The 22,749-nt window shown below is 27.1% G+C and overlaps 1 protein-coding gene and 1 pseudogene across 1 annotated transcript; both read left to right on the forward strand.

Moving 5' to 3' along the window:
• Positions 1-14,845: 14,845 nt before the first annotated feature.
• Positions 14,846-16,228, forward strand: LOC107641635 (protein FD). Its single transcript, XM_088488592.1, has 3 exons — positions 14,846-15,378; positions 15,500-15,580; positions 15,757-16,228. Exons 1-3 carry the CDS (start codon positions 14,869-14,871, stop codon positions 15,832-15,834), a joined length of 669 nt encoding a protein of 222 aa, XP_088344718.1. The 5' UTR covers positions 14,846-14,868; the 3' UTR covers positions 15,835-16,228.
• Positions 16,229-16,834: 606 nt separating this feature from the next.
• On the forward strand, positions 16,835-17,437 carry LOC107639983 (cytochrome P450 77A3-like; annotated as a pseudogene).
• Positions 17,438-22,749: the final 5,312 nt, after the last annotated feature.

A 22,749-nucleotide genomic window follows, 5' to 3' on the forward strand; every position in this document is an offset into this window, starting at 1 on the left:
ATCCAAGATGGGCATTAAATTTAACATTTACGTTTGCCAAATTTCCATGAACAATTCCAATTATTTGATCTATTGGGTCATCAGTAATTCTTTTGTCACAGATTGCTAAACTTATTGGTGAATTAATTCCTTTCATATATGTAGATTTAATTAAAACTTGTATAGTACTAATATGAATCCATCCAATTTTAGATCTTTTTTGTTGATCCTTAATTTTCTCAATCTGTTTACTCAATTCTTCATTATTTATCAAAGCTATTTCAAGTTCTCCATTGGCAGATTTTATTTTTATAGGAGCTTCAAGTTGAATTTTTTCATAGTATATTATATTTTTTCTGTTAAAAACTTCTTTTAAAAGATTTTGTTTATTAAAATTTTCATTTGATTTGAGATTTAATTCTGTTTTTAGAACAGCCTGCTTTTCATTATCTAATAAAGCAGTTAATCTATAATAATCAGATTCTTCTGTTAATTCTAAACTTTCTAAATAATTCATAACTGAAAGACTAGAATGAAGATGTACCTTTCTGGAGAAAAACTTCCTTTATTCAGTATATTTTACATAAGAGGTTTTTATCTCCAGAGGGGAGATTGTATATACTAACTCCAGAGGGGAGTTTAGAACTATTTTTCCCTAAGGGGATTCTTCCTCAGACTATAGAATCGCCTCGGCTGCTTCCTCCTTGCTCTCCTAGCATATGAGTACTCTTAGCCTCCTGCTTTCTATTTTCTGATGCCTTCTACAATTGCCTAAGCAACCTATTTATAATGGTTGGGTCTGATGGACAATTCCCATCCTTACCCTTCTTATGACGTCATTGCTTACGTCATTGTTTATTATCTTGCACCAGCTACATTGTTGGTGCTCTATGACCTAAGCGCTTACGTCATTATGCAATAATGTTGAGAGATGCTTCAGATGTGCTGTCTTCCTCTTTCATTATGTGACCTTCAGATGCGTTGTCTTCTTCCTTTATCATGTGGGTTGATTCCGTTTTATTATTGCTTTCTTCAGATAACTCTGAGACGCATAGCTGGCACTTGTGGTCTTCTCTGTCTTTTATCAAATAGCAGAGATTCCTTTTTATCCCTTCAGGGAGCTTTTCTAAGAGTCCAGATAAGTTGTAGAATGCTGATTCAAATTCCACTAAGAGTCTCATCTCTCTTTCTTCAATTTCATTCCTTTTACTAGACACAAGCAAAGTATTTCTGCTTTTATAATTAATTCTTGTGTGAGATTCCCTTGTTATCTTTTGAGTTCTTTCGAAGACCCTTGCTAGTGTGCTGGCTAGCCTTCCTTCATGACTGTAGATTGTTAAATCTTGAACTTGATCAATTGGTTGAAAATTTCCTGGAAAGACGGACATGAATATTACTTGGTGTGCTGGAACCAAGCATTCTTCTTCTTCATTAAAAATAGGTTGACTGTTCGTAAATTTTAGGGATATATCCCTTGGATTTACGTTGTCAATCATATTTTTAAATCTCTTCACTGCATCAACGAATCCTGCAGGAAACTCACTAATAATTTTTAGATCATTAAAAATTAAAATTGTATCAATTAATCCATACTGGAAAAACTGATAGGTGTCCGATGGGGATGCATCTGGAAATATAACCAGATTTGTTAGCTGTTCTTTGGCAATAGGATAATATCCCAAAATTGCTCTTTTTTCTTCAGTCCAGTTTAGGACTATATTAAGGGTTTCCCTGAGATTTGATCTACAGACCCTTTTCTTTTCTTTGATTTCAGCCCTTGTAGGAATGTTTCTTATTATCCCTGTTCTCTGGGTTTGAATTGGAGCTTTATCTGCTCTTTTTAGGGTTTGCTCTGGATGAAGAGCTTCATATTCCCTGAAAGATTCCTTTGCTTCTTCCAGTGTTAAAAACCCTCCTTTATGAATTATCCTTGATTGATGTGTAAATGGTGCTGCTTTTTCCCAGGCATCATAAACTCCTTTCATGGGGCCATTATAAATTACATAATATTTTTTATCTTGGGTGGATTTTTTTATAATTTCAGCAATTGTTTTATTTTCTGGAATTTTTTCTTCACCTGATTTGTCCACCACGCTTAGCTGGCTGAGCTCTGATGGTTTTGGTTGTTGTGTTGATTTCATTGCTTCGATGGCCTTCTTGAGGGATTGGATCTGTGTCCTTATTTGCTGACAATGCTTGCATTTTTCGAGTTCTTGTTCGTATTTCTGAATTTCTTGATCTAATGCATTGTAGACGAACTCCATTCTCTTGTTAATGTATCTGCAATAACATTTTTGTCACCCTTAATATATTCAATTTTTATTGGATATTGTAACAAAAATAATTGCCATCTTACCAATCGTCCATGATTATAATCAACTTTTAAATTATATCGTATGAAACCTGTTAGGTAGCTTGAATCTGTCCTTAATGTAAATTCTCTTGGTAGTAAATCAATTTTCCATTTCTTAAGAGATTTAATTGCTGCTAGAGTTTCCTTTTCATGAGTGGTATATCTCTGTTCTGTTGGAGTAAAAGTCCCTGAAATATACCTGCAAAGTAATTCCTTTAAGGAATCTTTAGAATCTAGTGATTCTTTTCCTTGTTCCAAACTTTTTATAGCTTTCTTAGCTTTTAGACATCCTGACCAGGTTATGTCTGAAGCATCTGTTTCTACTATTAAGTAGTCATTTTCTTCTGGAATATAAAGTTCTGGAAGTTTTTCACATAATTCTTTAATCCTTTGAATTTGCATACTATCTTTTTCATCCCATTTCCATTCTCTTTTAGTACTTATTTTTGGAAATAAGCTTTTAGTGTATTCTGTTATATTCTTTAAAAATCCTTTATCTGAAATATAATTTATACATCCTAAAAATCTTTGTAATTGTTTTCTATCTTCTATTTTATTAGGAAATAAATTTACCTTTTCTAGGACATTTGGTTGAAGTTTTAGCTTTCCTTGAGTAGATAGAATTAATCCAAGAAACTCTATTTCTTGTTTTGCTATTCTTGCTTTCTTTTTGCTAAGAACTAATCCTTTTTCTTTACATCTTTCTAAAACTATTAATAATTTTTGAAGATGATCTTCTCTATCCTGTTTTGTAAAAATTAGTATATCATCAATATACACTAAAACAAATTCATTTAACTCTTTTAGATTTTCTTCCATAAATCTTTGGTAAATACCTGGAGCTTGTTTTAATCCGAATGGTAATACATTCCATTCATAGAGTAACACACTTGTTGATTCTTTTGTTGGGCAAGTAAAAGCAGTTAATTTTTTTGTTTCTTCGTCTAAACGAAGCTGCCAATATCCTGATTTTGCATCAAGAGATGAAAACCAAGTTGCTCCTTTGATTTTTTCTAAAATAGAATCTTTTCTTGGAAGTTTATGAGTATCACCAATAGTTGCTTCATTCATCTTCTTATAGTTAATAACCATTCTTCGTTTTTCCCTTTTAATTTCATTATTATTTTCGACATAAAAGGCTGGAGCCGCATGAGGACTTTTACTTAATCTTATAATTCCTTTTTTCAAAAGATCTCTACATTCTAATGAAAACTCTTCTCTATCTCTTGCGGAATAAGGAATTTTATTTGGAACATTTATCTCTTTTGTAGGGTCTTTTAATTTAATACTTACTAATTCGTTATTTGTATTTTTAACATCTAAAGGATTTTCAGCACAAATTTCATCCAAAAGTTCTTCTATCTTTATTTCAAGACTATTTTTTGGGATATTTATCTGAAAGTATAGATTTAAGTAACATGTCTCTAATATAGAAAATATTTTAAATTTTAAGATCTTATCTATAGTGGTAGTTGGTATTTTTATACGTTTTGATTTTTGATTTATTGAAGAATCGTGTGGTGCTTTTAAAACTATATATGTTAATTCTTGAATGAATGGATGATATAGCTTTAAAAAATTATTTCCTATGATAAAATCCATTCCAGAGTCTAACATATATATAGATGGAACAATGAACCTATAATTTTGAATAAAAATTTCAACCATCTCTGCTTTTTGGTTAATTTTATGTATTGATTTGTCAGCTATTCTAACTCTTAATGGTTTCTTTAATTTTTTCCAATCAAGTTTTATGTTTGAACTAGCAAAGCATTGCGTTGCTCCAGAATCTATGAAAGCATTTATAAACTTTTCTGTTATTTTTATAGTAATAAATGTAGCATTATTACTCAGTCTCTGAGTCTGTTTCCGAGACATATTCAAAAATATAGTCTAAGTTATCATCAGATTCTTCTAATGGTTCCATAAAACAGGACTTAGCAATTTCTATTTGTTTAGTAAGATCCTTTTTATCCTTCTTTTTCGGACATTCATTTGCATAGTGACCTTCTTCTTGGCAATACCAACACTTACAATTTTCTTTTTTATTTGGGCAATAATCACTTTTTTGTCTTTTGTTTTTATTGTTATTTCTTTTTCTAAAATACCTCTTTTTTCTCCAGTTTGGATAATATTTTCTTTTTCTAAATTGATATTTTCTTTTTCTTTGAAAATTTTTATTAAGACCATATTTTTGAGGTATCTCTTCATTATCCTGACAGCAAATTCTAATTATATTTGCAAATCTTTTTTGAGTTGCTTCTTGCATACAACGTTCTTTTATTTCCTCTCTTATTGCAGAGGTTGCTCCGCCAAAATTATTTTCAATTGTTCCTCTATTTATTTCTCTTATAAATCTTCCCATAATAAATTCATTAGCAGGATATGGAAGTTTTGTTATATACATACTAAGATAATGATTTTTATCTTCTTCTTTTAATTTGTAATAATATATTCTATATTCACATATATAAGACTCCACATTATATAGATCATATATCTGAATGTTAGCTAAATGATTTTTTGCTTCTTGATATTCTTTATTATAGACTTCTTGTTTATGATCTATAATATTTTTTTCAAAAAATTCTTTATATAGAATCATCATTATATATAATATCTTATCATAAGCTGTTGTTTTTGTTGCTAATTCTTCTATTATTTGGTTTTCTATTGATGTCATATAATCTCTTATGGCTCCTTTAGTATGAAACCCTATATAATTCCAAATATCTCTTCCAGATAATTCGTTAAGTTTTGGATTAGTAAAGGCTTCTAATAAGAAGGAATTCAACCAGTTTTCGAAAATTTCTTTTTCATTCTTTTTACAGTCTAAATCGAGCATTCTTTCTCCTTCCATTTCCTGAATTTTAGGAACGTATTTTGATGGTGTTTTTGTATATTTTGAATCTTTATTTATAAATCCTTTTTTAAAAGCATAATTATCAAAACTTGTTTCCCATTTAAATTGAGATTGATTATCCCTAGATGTTCCAGCTTCATTTTTTACTTGTATTGAAATTGCTGGTTCTTCGTCACTTGAATAATCTAGGATGTGTTCTTCATTTTCTATATTTTCAGAATTTACTAATTCTTCTTCTATCTGAAATCCCTGTTCCATAATATTATTTTCTTGAGCCATTTTTAATTGTTTAAAAAGCATTGTAACTTCTTCTAATTTTTCTTCAATATTCATAATTTTAGTGGTGGTTTTACTTTTAAATCTGTTATGTTGATTATATTTTGAAATTTTTCTTCTTTGGGATTTTTTTTTTCCTTATTTCTTTGAAATTTTATAGATACTAATATTTCTTCAAGCATATCTACTATAGAATTTAATTGTGGGTTAAAAGTATGATAAAGATGTGGGGAATCATTTCCATGGTAACATTTCTTAGAAATTCCGTGTGAAAAATAAGTTTTTTAAGGTTTTTGAAGTCCTTCAATAAAACTTATAGTAAAATAAAGATTTTGAGAAAAATCATTTTGTATTGATTTTAAGAATTCGGTGTCATTACAGTTAACATTAGTTAAAATCATTAATTTTTGATCTATTAATTTCGATAACTTAATTATTTCTTCTCTTAAATCTTCTAATTTACTTTTTTCCATTAGGTGACGTTTTTTTTTTTTTTTGTGAAGAGCTACGGTTTTAAGTGAAAAGTGTGGCTTTAGAAAGTGTGGTTTAAGGAAACAAATCTTTAAATCTGTACAGATTTAGATCTGTACCATATAATTTCCTTAAAATTATTTACTAATAATAAATTGATGGTTTATAATAATAAATTTTTGTTATGGATAAAATTATATTAATAAAAATTTATATATAATAGGTAATTAGAAAAAAAATATATTTATAGAAAAGAAATAAATAAAACAATAACTTAAAATATATATATCTTTTTCAACAAATATTTAGTCTTTTTTTATATTACAAAATTAATCTTCCTTACTAATTTCAGTATTAAGAATTCTATTTTAATAATTAAATTTTGTTAATAGTCTTTTGGATTAATTTTTTCATAATAATATAAAAAAGAGTATAGTATGTGGGACCTGTACGTATTAAAAAAGAAAGGATAAGATACCCACACAGCCACACTAAAGTGTACATTTTTTCTTAAGGCGTGGGATTGAACGGATTGGGACAGAGTAAATTGGAATGGACAGCTGTCTAGTTCCAAATAAAGAAGCTTGGTGGAGACTCACAAGACAAGAATAGTAATAAGTGACTATCCCTTAACACTTTCAACTTTCTAAAATACACTTTAGGGCAAGAAAAACTTAATGGACAATATTGATTATGTGTTTGTTTGTTTGTGTGCTATTATTTTGATAAAAAAAAAAATTTTATTAAATTTTTTTTTTAAGTTTTAGTATATTTGGTAAATTTTTAATAATAAAAATAAAAATATTAAAAAAATAAAAAAATATCTTTTTTGAGAAGTTGTAATTTATATATTTTTTTAAAAGATTTTTTTTTTAAAAAGATGTTTTTATGTAATAAATAAACAAAAAAGTATTTTTATATTGTTATACCCAAATATAATTGATAAATAAAAAGATCTTTTACATGAGATACCCAAACATAAAATTACTTTTATTTTTTCTAAAGATCTTTAAAAAAAATTAACTTAAAAAAAATCTTTTTTTAAAAACTCATCCAAACAAGTCCTATATTGAATATTGAACTACACCATTATAGTTAATGAAAGATTGAATTACTCTAGAGTAACTTATGTAAATTAATATAACTTAAATAATGTTTGTGTTTTTCAAAAAGTCAAAAGAAAATATAATAATAATAATAATAATAATAATAATAATAATAATAATAATAATAATAATAATAACGACGGTAATAAAAATGATAATAATAGTTATACCAGTAAACATATAAATATATGAGTAAATTCTATTTATCTCCTCGCCGATAGATATATTTTTGGTAATTTTCATAGATATTTATTTTTGCAGATATATTGTTTACCCATAATCGTGCATTTTAATGCAATATATTATTAGAATTTAATTTCATGTCGATATAAAAAAATTTACACAAAGAATCAATCGTATATTTTATATCAGTAAAAATAATTAATTTCAAATTCATTATTTACAAAGTCATTTAAACAAATGCATATGTACTTATATAAATATATTATTATTATTATTATTATTATTATTATTATTATTATTATTATTATTATTATTATTAGAGTTTAATTTTAATAGGATGATATTGTAAAATAATTTTACATAATTGTCTAATCATATTATTTTTTTAATAAGTATTTGCAGTTATTTAAAAAAATAGTTTTTTCTAACATAATATTATATAATTTGATACACGTATGAAATTATTTTACACTTAAAAAGACAGTCTATCAAAATTAAAACGGTTATTATTATTATTATTATTATTATTATTATTATTATTATTATTATTATTATTATTATTATTAATATTATATAATTTTACACGTATGCTTTTGTTTTAATTTTATTTGCACCATCTTATATTATATGCTACTACCATGAAATCACGAGAAAATACATAAATAATATGCTTTCTCATGGGAAAAAAAATTCTAAAATTTTAAGTAACAAAATTCTAATAGTATATCGAAAAATCATTTATCTTGAAAACTTAAATTTTTGCTATAAATAATGATGTGAAAAAAATTTTGGTCTACCAAAATCTATCTATGATCACGTATACAACCTAATATTCTCATCAGTACTGCTTCAACAGTTCAATGCACTTCCAATTGTTTTTTTTTTTATATAATTTATTAATTTCAAATATCATGAAAAAGATAAAGTGGATGAGTTATTAACTTTTTATTGGCTAGTAGTGTAGCTAGTATGATGTTTTACATTATATTAGTGTGTCACAATAATTTATTTTTCTATTCAAATAATCATATATATATATATATATATAATTAAATAAATAAAAAAACTAAAGTTACGTTTTTACTATTTGTATAAGTTATTTCTAAATAAATATACAAATTATTTAAATAAAATTTCTTTTCTTATAATTTACAAACCCTAAACACAAGTAAACACCTAAATAATATTTTGTCTTTGATATTATATTTTTGTCCTTAATTTAGTGTGTATTAGGGACCGTAACACAAACTAAAAATAATACTAAAAGTTTTTATTGTAAAATTTAAAATTATTGTTAATATTTTTATAAATTTTTAACAAGTACACATGTATCTTACAATGAGTACAACTAAAATTCTTATTGTTAAGCATTTTTTTTATTATTGTTAATATTTTTATATTTTGTGTTTTTTCTTTTCTGTTATTTTGGCAACTGATGTATAGGTCAAATCAATGTCCTTAAAAATCTATAGGGAGTAGGCTTTGAATTTCTTTGAATTTCTTAATATCAACCTTAAAAATCTCGTGCTTCAACAAGTGGATTAATATCAACCTTTGAATTTCTTTTTATTTATTTTTTCAGCTTCTAGCTGAGAAGGGCATAAATGAACAGGTTTTGTTTTTAGTATGTACATAAATATAGTTCCTTTTTTCCTTCGGGAAAGTATATAAAATATAATTAAAATATAATTAAGCAGGCTTCGTACATATATAGTGCTAGTTATGCACGCTAAGGTGTTAGGTCTTATCTATCTATATATATATATATATATATATATATATATATATATATATATATGATCTTCATTGTAATCTTTAAAGAAAAAGGTTAAGGTTCCGATTTTTTTTATTGTCCTTTTATTTGGCGATAATAATTGTTCAAAGTTTGTGAAATGTTGAAGTGTTGAACCATTCTTTTAAATAAGATTATTTGAATTATAGTTTAATTTATTACACATATATATGTACCCTAAATCCTAATTTATTAGGATTCTGGTGAAAGCTACTCACGATTATTTTCTTAGAAGGTTCAAAGGTCCGACAACAATATTAAATCCTAATTTTGTAAAGAATGTAAGTTACTAAGATGTGGATAGAGATAATTTATAGATCTGTCATAACTATAATCTATATAAACTGCCACATCTTACAAGAATTTATAAATTTTTATATAAATTAATGTATTCTGTAGCGAATTACATGTAAATCTGACTAAATCTTAATCTATGATATTTTATTGTGAATTATATATAATCAACCCACTGAATATTTATAAACTACCTTAGTGTAAACGAAAATTAGTGGCTACAAGAGAAAAAAAATTATTTATACCGATTAAACTATATTATTCACGTTGTTAAAAATATCAATAAAAAAATTAGATTTTTTTTAGAATATAATACTTGTCTTTAGAGTAAAAAATTGACGGTAATTTATTATATTTAGCCTTTTATATTTTTTTTATCACTTGACATTGGTATAATTTTTTATTATAATGAAAAATTAGATAAATTATTCTCTGTAAACATTTATTACTTTTATATATATATATATATATATATATATATATATATATATTATGTGACTAGAGCATTTGTATAAATTAAATATTATATGTCAGTTTTTTTTTTCACCTTATTTAGTGCAATTTTTTATCACCTTATGATGTCACGGTTTAGAATTTAGTAAGATTTGCACTAATTTGGACGGAACGTAATGGTTTACATAAAAATATGTAAAATTTGATAGAGTACTGCGGTTTACATAAATTAAAATAATGGCCAAAAGAGTATAATAAAGTGATTTTTATTGACAATAAGAGTATAGTAAAATAGTTAAATAAGAAAAAAAATACGTCTTAAAAATAATAAAATTTAAGAAATAAAGCTTATAAAATAATATATTTAGTACAAAATATTAGGATAAAATATTGGAATACTGAGAATTTTAAAACAAGAAAAAAAATAAAAGAGTGCAATTGTGACAAATAATAACTATTAAGTAAAGTAGATCACAAAAATATAAGTACATGATAATAAAGGTAGAATAATGAAGGAAGTGAATTGGTAAAATTAAAATGATATAAGTGATTAATATGGTGAAATTATTTGGAGAAAATTAAAAAAACACAATATTTAAAGTACTCAATAATAAATATGAAAAAATGTATTCGTGTTTTGTCATATAATATTACTTATTATTTATTTGTTTGAAAGTTTGTTATGTTTTGGTTGTTAGTTTTTTAAATGTTTTTAGTGTAATGTATATTTTGTTTAATTTGAATTTATCCTTAATAACATTATCGAAGGAAATAATTCATAAATTAAATATTTTCTCCCCAACTTAAGCTGTGTTCTGTAACAACGACTTAAAAAAAATATGGCCAAAATATAAATTCTTTTAAAATGTTATAATTTTGTAAATATATTCTCCAATTATTTTAAATATGTATATTATCCTAATTTATATTCATCATTACCATAAAAATATTAGAAGAATCATGGAAAAGAGAAAATCGGGACAGTAAGTAGCTATCTTGAATCTTGAATAAGACATCCACTAAGAAAGAATGGAGGGTGGTCCATCTCACTCCATCTAATTCAAATAGTAACTAATAGCCTATTACCCTCAGACCTCAGTGATCAATTTGAAAAACAGTGAGACAAAAATATATTGGAATGAATTTTGTTTTTCACATTGATATAGTTATAATTTTGAAATTAGAATTATGTACAAGTACCAAAAAATATATATATGAAAAATATATCAATCTAACATAATAAAAGAATTAATTATAATGGTTTTTTCTTTATTTTAAACATAGCTGGAGATCATTTTCTATATATGTCTTTTCTTTTAATTTTAGTATCTTGTTAGTTTAAAAGTTTAAAAATACTGTATACATATATATATATATATATATATATATATATATATATATATATATTTTGTAATATATGAAAAAAATAATTATATTTTTGTGACCATTACAAAAGTCTTTACTTATTGCTAAAATATTTTAACAACAAATTAAAGTATATAATAATTAATATTTAATTACCAATAAATATATAAATAATTATTTTTATTATCGCTAAAGGTAACATAAATTGTCGCTAAAAAATAATTTTTTAGTAGCGTTATCTCAACCAATTTTAAAAGAAAAAAACACTACTAATACTTCACGCATGTTTAGAAAATTAAATTTGGTTTGGTAGTTGACTAAGCGACGACTAGTTTCACAACTCACAAGTATATTATCACTATATATTATTTTTTATTGAGTTAACTTATTTATTTCTTTTTGTTTTCAATACTTATATCAAATTTAATAAAATGTTTTTTAAACCTAATCCTCAAAAAAAATTATTTATAATTTACCATGGAAACAAAAATACTATAATAATAAAATAAATATATATTTTATATATAATTTTTTAATTCAAGATGCAAGTGTCCCTCCTCCTTATAACCTAGATTGGTCCCTGATTACTATGAATACAGGTATATGAGAAAATGACATAATAAATATCAAATATATCCTATTATAATTATAGGAAACAAGAAGGTAGTTCTTTTGTTGTAAAGAAAATAGATTATAACATATCAAAGAAAACGATGTAACACTGATTCACAATACTTCTTGCCTCTCCGCATGTTCTATATTCATATTATTCTGTTTTCCAAATGCCATCCCATGATTTTTCTCCCCCTCTCTCTACATATTAACGACCACAAGTAGCAATCAATAATATTGAGAAAAAAAATTAAAATGACACTTTTTAATTTAGATATGAAAGGAGGGATGGTGTAGGACACAGTTATGAAGTGTACGAATGCTTTACGCAGTTGTGGTGTCAAGAGTAAATCGGACCTTTCGATTTGTGTTTAAAAAATTAAAAAAAATTGCATTACACAAATCGGACCCTCCGATTTGTATTTTAAACAATTAAAAAAATAATATTAAAATCGGACTATCCAATTTTTGTTTTCAAAATAAAAAAATTTTAAAAGTACAAATCGGATTGTCCGATTTTCTCTTCTACACAAATCGGATGGTCCAATTGTGTTCATAATTTTTTTAACAAAGAAATCAGACAGTCCGATTTTTTCACTTTATGGTTCAAAAAAAATTATTCCACATTCATGTCTAACACTACCCACCTTCATACCTATGTACAACACACACAAAATTTGCATATCCAAAAAAATGAGCCCTTCATAATTGAATTTTAAGAAATAATAATTAGAACAATTCTGACATTTTCTCTTTAATATTATCTTATTTTTAATCGTCAAATTGACATTTCTTTGTTGGTATTATCTGTTGCTGCAAGAATTGATAGTGATATATGGTGAGCCCAAAAGTAATAACAAGTGGACATATGATGATGCACATATTATGTCAAAGTGATACATGCTCATTACTTATTAATATTGAAAATAATTTAATTATAAACTACTTTTTTACACCTAATTTTTTGAAATCTTTTTTATTTTAATTTCCAAATTAAATTTTTTATTTTTAAATCTAATACTCAAATCTTAATAATAAATCCTAAATCTTTCAAAAAAAAAATTATAAAAATAATTTTATAATAAAAAATAAATTAACTAATTTGATCAATTAAAAAAGTTATTTTTTAACATATTCTATTAAAAATCCTACTCTAAAATTACATGCTTGATGTTTGTGTCTAAGTAAAAATCACCGTTTACTGATGATATAAATAAAACTGTATAATTGATGAAATAATATTTTTTAGGCAGCTGGTTATTATATTATTATCTTAAAGAAAAATGTTAACAGATTAGTATTTTTAGCAAAATACAACAAATATCTTTTTTTTTTTTATTTAAGAGATCATACATAGGAAAACCGATAATAATATAAATAAGTAAGCAAATTAAAAGTTAATTAATTTACTTTTTAGGTAAAAAGAGTGTTACTTTCTATGTATGAGAGATGCAGTTGGCCCACTTAGGAATTGGGATGTTGGTCCACGCGCGTGTCACGTGTGATTTGACTACTCACACAATCTGCTTCAAAGTATCAAGCATCCATACACACTGGTAAACAGTGAGTGAGGGACATGTTTCAACTAATTAATTTAATTTTCTATGTGCAATCCTTTCTCTTATAATGTATTGTCATTTGTGATCATAAATGTACAAGGCCCAACAATCTTAAATATTTTAACAAAAATACCTAACAAATTACAAATTTTATTAAACTAATTCAATATTAAATAGATGTTAAATAGAATAAGTATTATTTTGATTCTTAAAGTTTGTAGTTAAAATCTAAATTGTCTTTATTTTATACAATAATTTTTAAATGACATAAATACTTTTTTATCACAACTAATATGTACTGTATTTTTTTTGCTTGGTCATCAATCACCACTACCAACAATACCACATTTGAAAATTTTCAAATTTAACAATCCACACTTCAAATAATTCAAATTCAACAAAAAAAAATATTTTTTCCTTCAAATTTAACAACAATAACAAAAAATAGAGAAAACTTAATTTCAAACATCATTGAACTCTAATTTAAAATTAAAAACTTAAACTTTAGAAAATTAAGAACTTAAACTTTAGAAAATCAAGATAGAGAATATCTTAATTTAAAATTTTTGAACCCTAATTTCAAAAAGTTCAGAACTTAAATTTTAACTTACCTATGATGACAATAATATTTAATATTTATTTTTATCTTAAATTAAGATAAAAATAAATATTAAATAAATAAGAAATAAAAATTATAACTTAATTTAAGATAGAAATAAATATTACAACAATATTGGTATTATTTTATAAGCATTATTAAATAATACTTAATATAATATATTTATTAACACACACAATTGATGTAACTTATAATTAAAGTATACTTATATACGAAGATAATTTTTAAAATATAGATATTTATGTAAAAAATAATAATATTATTTTTATTTTTGATAATGTCGTTCCTTATATATTTTTTTCATTGTGTTTTGTATGAATTTATAGAAAAAGTTGACATTATAACGCAAATTATATAATAATTTCGAATTATTATTTATATATAAAGACATTCTGGAGGAACACTCGTCTTTTATTAAATTAATGATTAATGATTATAGTTTTTGATCCAATGAGAAAGACTTGAGATGATAACGATGGTAGTGAAGTACTTGACGAATTAAATTAAACAAAGAAATGAGAAGAAATAGAGCATATAAGGCAAATAAGGAAAGCATATCCGAGATATAAAGTTGAGATGAATAGTAATGTATGATAATGCGTTTGATTACGTTAACGTGTACATTAAAATCAATCAACAAAATTAGTTATTAGTCTAAAATATATATTAAAAATAAATTAAATTAAATTATATATATATTATATACAAATATATTAATAGTTAATTTTAATATATAAATATATTTTTATAAATAAAAATTTAGGTGCAATTGACTTCACGTAAAGTTAATATCTAAGAGTTATTAAATAATTTGACTGAAGGTCAGGTATGAACTTCACGTGGTCTCGATTTCACCAGAGTATGTACCTTTTTGTAACACTCCCTACTACTACTATTAAACCCTTGAGTTTGAAGCTGAAAACCCTGCTGAATCTGAAGCACCATGGAAGAGGTGTGGAAGGACATCAACCTCGCTTCCTTGAACGACCACAGCACCAGACCCTCTTCCTCCTCTTCCTCCTCCTCCGCGGCCTTCATCTTCCAAGACTTCCTCGCCCGTCCCTTCACCATTAACACCACCACCAACTCCGATCCTCCACCCTCGCCCTCTCCATCCCCCTCTCCCTTATCTCCTGCACCGCCGCAATCCCTCACTGCTCTCAGCCTCTGTTCTCATCATCGCCCTATTAACCGCAACCACCATCACCATCCTCATCATAATCCCTTCGGCCATCCCCCTCATCCTGCTGCACCATCACCTCCCTCCACTACCAAGCTTCCTTTCTCTTCTTCACCATTATTTGACACCATTCCTTCCTCTTCTTCTCTCCCCTGCTTCGCCACCGCTAACCGGTTTCCTGAAACCTCCTCTGATCCCGCCCCTACGGTCGACCGCCGCAACAAGCGCATGATTAAGAATCGTGAATCTGCTGCTCGATCACGCGCTAGAAAACAGGAAAAGATTCCATCTTTCTTCTTCTTCCTCCACATGCATACTGTTTCAACACTAGTGTTCTTTTCTTTTGCTTTTTGCTTCAAGTCTTCATTTTGTTTGGTTTTGCTGTTTATTATTTCAGGCATATACGAGCGAGTTGCAGCTTAAAGTGGATCACTTGCTGGAAGAGAATGCAAGACTCAAGAGGCAGCAACAAAAGGCATGCATCTTCATTTATATACATAAATACACACATTTTAGTTGCTAGTGATTTTGTTTGTTTATGTTTTGTGATCTCTTTTTTGTTTTAGTAATAATATATAGAGTTGTGTATGACTTTCTAAAGAAAGTGTTTTACCAAATTGACGTTGCAAAATGTGCATGTGATTGTTGCAGCTATGTGAAGCAGCAGTGTTGAATCATCAGCAAAAGAAGAAGAGAGCCCTGTACCGAACATTTACAGCACCATTTTGAGTATCTATCTAGCTAGATTCTTAGTTAGTGTGCCATTAATGCTGCAATGAAATTCATGAAAAAAGAAAGCACCTTCATCACTCACTTGTTTTACCCCTTACTCTAAGTGAGTGTATGTATGATAATGATGATGATGATGTAAGAATGCATCGCTCTTATGTTTATTTTTGCAATATTGGTGGCTGTAACTCTTTAATTTCCACGTTCAAAATCTCTTCTAACCATGAGATTTGTTCAAGCCAAAAGAAAATTGAATTAAATCAATATATGTAATATAAGGAATGTAATTTGAATGTATGCTTTTGTCATTCCTCTTTTGAACAAGTGTTGCTTTTGTCATTCCTCTTTTGTAGGGACTCTACAAGCAACTTTCATGGCCTTCTGCCCTTCTTGACTTCTTGTTCTGTTTTTGGCATTTTTCACTTGGGTTTGGCGTTTTGCATTTTTATCCAAATTGCACCACGTTTTATATATGCTGTATGTGTACATTAGTTTTGGAGAGTGTTAGCTAAACAATGATCATCTTGAATAACATGAACAACTACCAATCAAATAAAAATATACTACATCCTAATTTAATGCTACTAATTAAATTTAAGATTAATTTAATTTTGAATAAACTACTATTTGTACCTACGAAAGTTAAAAACGCTGACATATCTACCCATAAAAAAAATATTTTTACAGACAAAATTATCCAAACACTAAAAAATTACCTAAAATCTCTAAATTACCCTCATCTTCACCACCACACCACCTCTTTCACCCAATCACCTTTCTAACCCTAACCCTCTTCACGCAGCCACCACCCCTCTTTTCCTTTCTAATCTCCAATCCCACATTGATGAGATATCCTACCAGGACTATCTTCAGCTCTAACAAATTCACCGTTAACGCCGCCGTTTACGGACCGGTTTGAAAGTCTCTGTGGCGGAACATGGTTCAGAACATGCTGAGCTCCACCAGGCTGAGGGAGTTCCGTACCGTGAGGGACAATGCCATGGAGAAGCTCATTAACCGCCTCAGAACTGAAGCAGAGAACAACAATGGCGTTGTCTTCGTCCGCAAAGACGCGAGGTTCGCGACGTTCTGTATCCTCGTTGCAATGTGTTTTGGCCTCGACATGGAAGAACACAAGGTGGAGAAAATAGATCAAGTGATGAAGAACGTTCTCATAACTCTGAATCCAAGACTCGATGATTAACTTCCGATCCTGAGTCCTTTCTTTTCGAAATAGAGGAAAAGAGTGTTACAAGTTCGAAAGGAACAGGTGGATTTCATTGTACCGTTGATTGAACATAGAAGAAAAGTTATAGAGAATTCAGGCTCCGACGAAATCGCAACAACGTTCTCATACCTTGACACACTGTTCGATCTGAAGGTTGAAGGGAGGAAATCTGGTCCTTTAAATGATGAATTGGTTTCCCTCTGCTCAAAGTTCCTGAACGGGGGAACGGACACGACGGCGACGGCGGTGGAATGGGGGATAGCGCAGCTGATTGCGAATCCGGAAGTTCAAGAAAAGCTTTACAGAGAGATAAAGGAATGTGTTGGGTGGTGGGATTTGAGATTAGAAAGAGAAAGAGAGGTGGTGACTGGATGAAGAGGGTTAGGATTAGAAAAGAGGGGTGGTGGCTGGGTGAAGAGGGTTAGGGTTAGAAAGGTGATTGGGTGAAGGAGGTGGTGTGGTGGTGAAGATGAGGGTAATTTAGGGATTTTAGGTAATTTTTTAGTGTTTGGATAATTTTGCCTGTAAAAATAATTTTTTATGGGTACAAATGGTAATTTTTTTTATATGGGTAGATATGTCAGCGTTTTCAACTTTCGTGGGTACAAATGGTAGTTTACTCTTTAATTTTTAACCCTATTAATTCACATTGTTCAAAAATATTATTGGTTACTTATACTTTTCCAACATTTTTTACATATTTGATAAGAAAAAGTATAGGGAGCCAATGGAATATTTGTACAATGTGTACAATGGAAGTTTAGGAAAGTATTAGAGATATAACCATTAGTATTGTCTTTTTCCATCAGTTGAAATTTTTGGAATGAGTGATATTATGACATGATTATGGTATCAGAATTCTAAATTTAAAAAGTTAATAGTTCGATCTTGCTGAACCCAAAATTAGTTTAAACTGATGCACATTTTGATTGTTTCTTTCACATGCATATAGCAAAGACACTATAAAGTCTATAAGGAAGAGTAGTGTAACCTGCAGGGTGGATATCTTAACTATATGACATTAATGTAAGGATAGTCATATGGGGTTATTTTAATACCACCATATCTTGCCCAACTTTGGATTTTCCGAATGGACACTAATGACGATCAACGTGTTATCTTATCCATATTTGTTAATTAATTGATGGCAACAACTTGCCAATAGAATAACATAAAATAAATAAGATGGTTGTGTTTTTATTAAAATGATAATAGTACTACTACGTTTTGGCAAACAAGCTTAGCTTTTCCCTATCTCAATCACTTTTTATCTCTTTAATATTCGTGTGTAGTGTAATGTCCTTTACATAAAAGTCCATGGCTTTGCCAGTTTTCCATAATGATGTGATTTCTCATTTTTGTCACAAGCTACGTCCATGTGATATTTCATATTTCACTTCCGTTTCGTTTAATTTGATATTTATGGGGCGTTGTTAATTTGATATTTTTTTGTTAATTTGATATTTGATGCCATGATTATTATTTATTTATCTTAATATCACTTTAATAGGCCCAACAACTAACGTCCAACTTGGGTGGAATGCAATTACTTATCAGTGATTGAAATAATGGCATGTTTGAATCCGTTTTTTGCAATTAGTTATTAAATGGAAAAAAATAAAATAAAACACAAACACCCCATTTGAGAATGGGAAGTAGTTTATAATTGGTAAATGTTACAATTAAATTGAGTGAACTACTTAGAGTTCCTATAAATATGCATTAACCACAAATTAAATGTATCCGTTTTATACTACTAGATTATTTGATTTATGAGATGTAATTGTGTAATAGTTTTAATTTATGTATTTTTAAAATTTATATTATCATATATTTATATTTTTATATATTGATTTATAATTTTATATATTATTTTAATTAAACTGGTTGAATTTCTAAATGAATAAACCAATAACTAAAATGATACGATGATCAATTTGATTTTTAGAAATTTGGTGTAACTTTGTTAATATGTTAATAAACCTAAGAAAATATATATTAGGATGAAATTGATTTTTTATTTAAAAAAATTACGAAATTTTCATTTAATGGATCGCTTTAAAAATTCATTGAAAAATAAAAATAATTTTACCGATGTCATTGATGTGAAGGCAAACGTAGACAATTAACCACTCTAGATGTGGACTCTGAGGTTACTACTTAGTTTCATGATTGATGACTTAACTATTTGAGGATACTACAAGAATTCTCACACAATTTAGGACTATATAGTTCACATTTTAATTTTCAATATGTATAAAATTATAAAAACAAAAATATTAAAAGAACAAATCAAACCGATACTTAACTTTTCTTCTATATTTTAGCCTGGTTGATTCTCCTTTTTATTTAAAAAAAAAAAACCAAAGTAAAATTATCTATACCTAAAAAAATATATAACAGAAGAAGTTAGTTATATCATATCAAGTCATATAATATTATGGATGTGTAAAATCGTACTTGAGTAAATAACAAAATAATAATAATAATAATATAAAAGAACAAGGGAAGACTTTGAAAGAAAAAAAAAAAAAACAATAATGAGAGGTTAATAATAAATAAATAGAAATATCTATTAAACTACTCTTCTACTTTAGCCCATGACAACAATAAAGAAGTATCGTGACCCACAAATTCAGCCCAACAGAATACAAAAATTCAATTTTAATTTTAGTCTTTATTATTTTATCTTTATCTTATATTTAATTGTTCTTATCTTATCTTTATTTGCTTTTATCTTTCATAGGACAATGCTCTATATATATTTAGTTTTACCTTCATAGTTTACAATACACTTCAGTACAATTCAATCAATCAATAATCAATAAAATTTCGCATTCTTTTCTTTTCTTATTCTTTCACAATTTTATCATGGTATCAGAGCCATGTTATCCTCCTTGAGGAGGATATATAAGTTATCATCTTTTCGGTGAGAAATCACCATGCTTCTTTTTCAACTTCCTCCCACAATAAATAATCATAGATTTAGTTACATGTATCCAAGTGAAAATTCTACCACAGTTTTGATTATCCCGGTTCTTTACCAGCAATTCCGTCTGCGCCTTCTTCTAGCATTTCATCTGCAACTTCTTCCGGGAGTTTCGTCAGTATTCTGTTTCAGCAATTCAATCTGCATCTGTTCTAGCAGTTCAATGTGCATCTGTTCTAGCAGTTCCATCTGCACTCTTATTGCGCTCTACGCGCCATTTGAAGACCACTCTTATTGCGCCATACGCGCCCTCTAAAGATCAATCTTGTTGCATTTTACACGCTTATTTTTTTATTTTTTATTTTTTATTTTATTTTTTATTTTTTATTTTTTCATTCTTTTTTTTATGAAGATCGCTGCTTGCTCTCTCTCCCTCAAGCACAGCATCTCCTTTTATGTATTTTTGCCGTCGGCAGCTCAAGCTCCTCCGCACGCAATTGATTAAAGATCGATGCTCAAGCACACCATCTCCTTTTATGTATTTTTGCCGTCGGCAGCTCAAGCTCCGCCGCACGCAATTGGTTAAAGATCGCTGCTCAAGCACAGCATCTCCTTTTATGTATTTTTGTCGTCGGCAGCTCAAGCTCCGCCGCACGCAATTGTTTAAAGATCGCTGCTCAAGCACAGCATCTCCTTTTATATTTTTGCAGTAGGCAGCTCAAGCTCTGCCGCACGCATCTTCCTCTGCGTCACCACGTCAGACGCGCTTTTCTCAACAATTTCATCGGAACTTATCCAAGCTGTGAATTATTGACATCTTCCATCTACAGCTTGCGGGGGCGTATTAAACTACTCTTCTACTTTAGCCCATGACAACAATAAAGAAGTATCGTGGCCCACAAATTCAGCCCAACAGAATACAAAAATTCAATTTTAATTTTAGTCTTTATTATTTTATCTTTATCTTATCTTTAATTGTTCTTATCTTATCTTTATTTGCTTTTATCTTTCATAGGACAATGCTCTATATATATTTAGTTTTACCTTCATAGTTTACAATACACTTCAGTACAATTCAATCAATCAATAATCAATAAAATTTCGCATTCTTTTCTTTTCTTATTCTTTCACAATTTTATCAATATCTTTGTACATAATAATTAGTGTTCGGTATTTAGATGTATAATTTAATTTATGTTATTAGAGAAAGAAAAGTAATTTAAGAGAATTTAACTAATTGACTTCCTTGATAAATTTTTTGTCAAAGATAAAAAATTTGACTAGCTAATAAGTTATTGTATTCAAAGGATGAAATTCAATTTCTTAATCTTGGTTAGATGACCACTTTAAGTTGGTTAGTAATTTTTTTAAATAAATATTTTAATTATTTTATTTATTGAAATAGGTATTTTGATGTTTTTAGGTGTCGTTACATAATTCGTTTATCATATAAACGAAATTAGTATACATATATTTTGTTACACTGTAAATAAAATAAGATATAATTTTATTTGACTTTATCTTATTTGCAAATGAGATATATAAAATAAAAAAAATAGGCATATCACTAGATAAATTCATAATTATTGAGATATGTGTATTATTATAAAAAATTTACGATTAAAATAATATTTGAAGTATTGTGATTAAAATTAAATATGTTTATATCTTTTATATTTTAAATTTTTTTTAATTTAAATAGGTCATCCTTAATTCCAATACGTGTATTTAAACAGTACTCAAAATCTTTAAAAAAAATTTAAATCATATTCTATAAAATTTTTATTAATAATAAATATAATATTCAAAATTTTTAAAATATAGTATATAATACAATATAGTTAATAGGAGTACTGTAATATAATACTCTCATCAACTATATTAATTATATATTATATTTTAAAAATTTTAAAATATTATATTTTATTATTGATAAAATTTTTTGAAGTATTATTTAAATTGAAACTCTTTCTCTCTCACAAGTAAATTGATGTGGGCTATTATTCCATCTATGTGTAAATGAATAAATTAAATTTTTTTTACATAAATTAAAATAAGATGCATGTGTAATTAAACTAAAATCAGATATTTATATAACGTTGATAGACAAATATTTTATTAGCTATCATAAATTCATAATTAAACTCTGTATAGACTTTACAACTTTTTGCAGTTTTAAAATAGAATAACGTTATTTTTCATCTGTTATTCTAGGTTGAGTACTTTACGTAGAATCTTTGAATTTGACTTTGATTTTTCCATGCGAATCTTCAATAAAATGAAAAATGAATATAGAATTTAGATTTTGCTTTTATTATTTGATTCTTTTCACGATTGGATCTCAACCTTGATTGAAATGAAAGAAAGATGTAAACTTTAAAAGAAGAAGAATGAAAGAAGAATGAAAGAGACAACTATAAAAATAAAAAATAATTATTAATCAATAACTTGACTTACAATATAATTTTTTTATAAGAATATTTATACACAAGAGATATTAGAGAATGGGTCTAAGATATTTCTAATTAATTAAGTAGCACTACTACCAGATTATTTTGTAAAATTTCATTAAAAAATTATAGATATATTTTTTAAATAAATATATTATAACTTGGATTGAAAACTTAATTATTTAATTATTCTATTTTCTTAAACACCTTAACAAATATTCTTATAAATATACGAGATAGAATATTTTAAATGTGGTGCTAAGCATTGAAAAATATTATTGGTAATGTAATTCATTTCGTTTAGAGTA

This window comes from Arachis ipaensis, chromosome B5 (assembly GCF_059453495.1).
Source record: "Arachis ipaensis isolate K30076 ecotype BB chromosome B5, ASM5945349v1, whole genome shotgun sequence".
Taxonomy (NCBI): domain Eukaryota; kingdom Viridiplantae; phylum Streptophyta; class Magnoliopsida; order Fabales; family Fabaceae; genus Arachis; species Arachis ipaensis.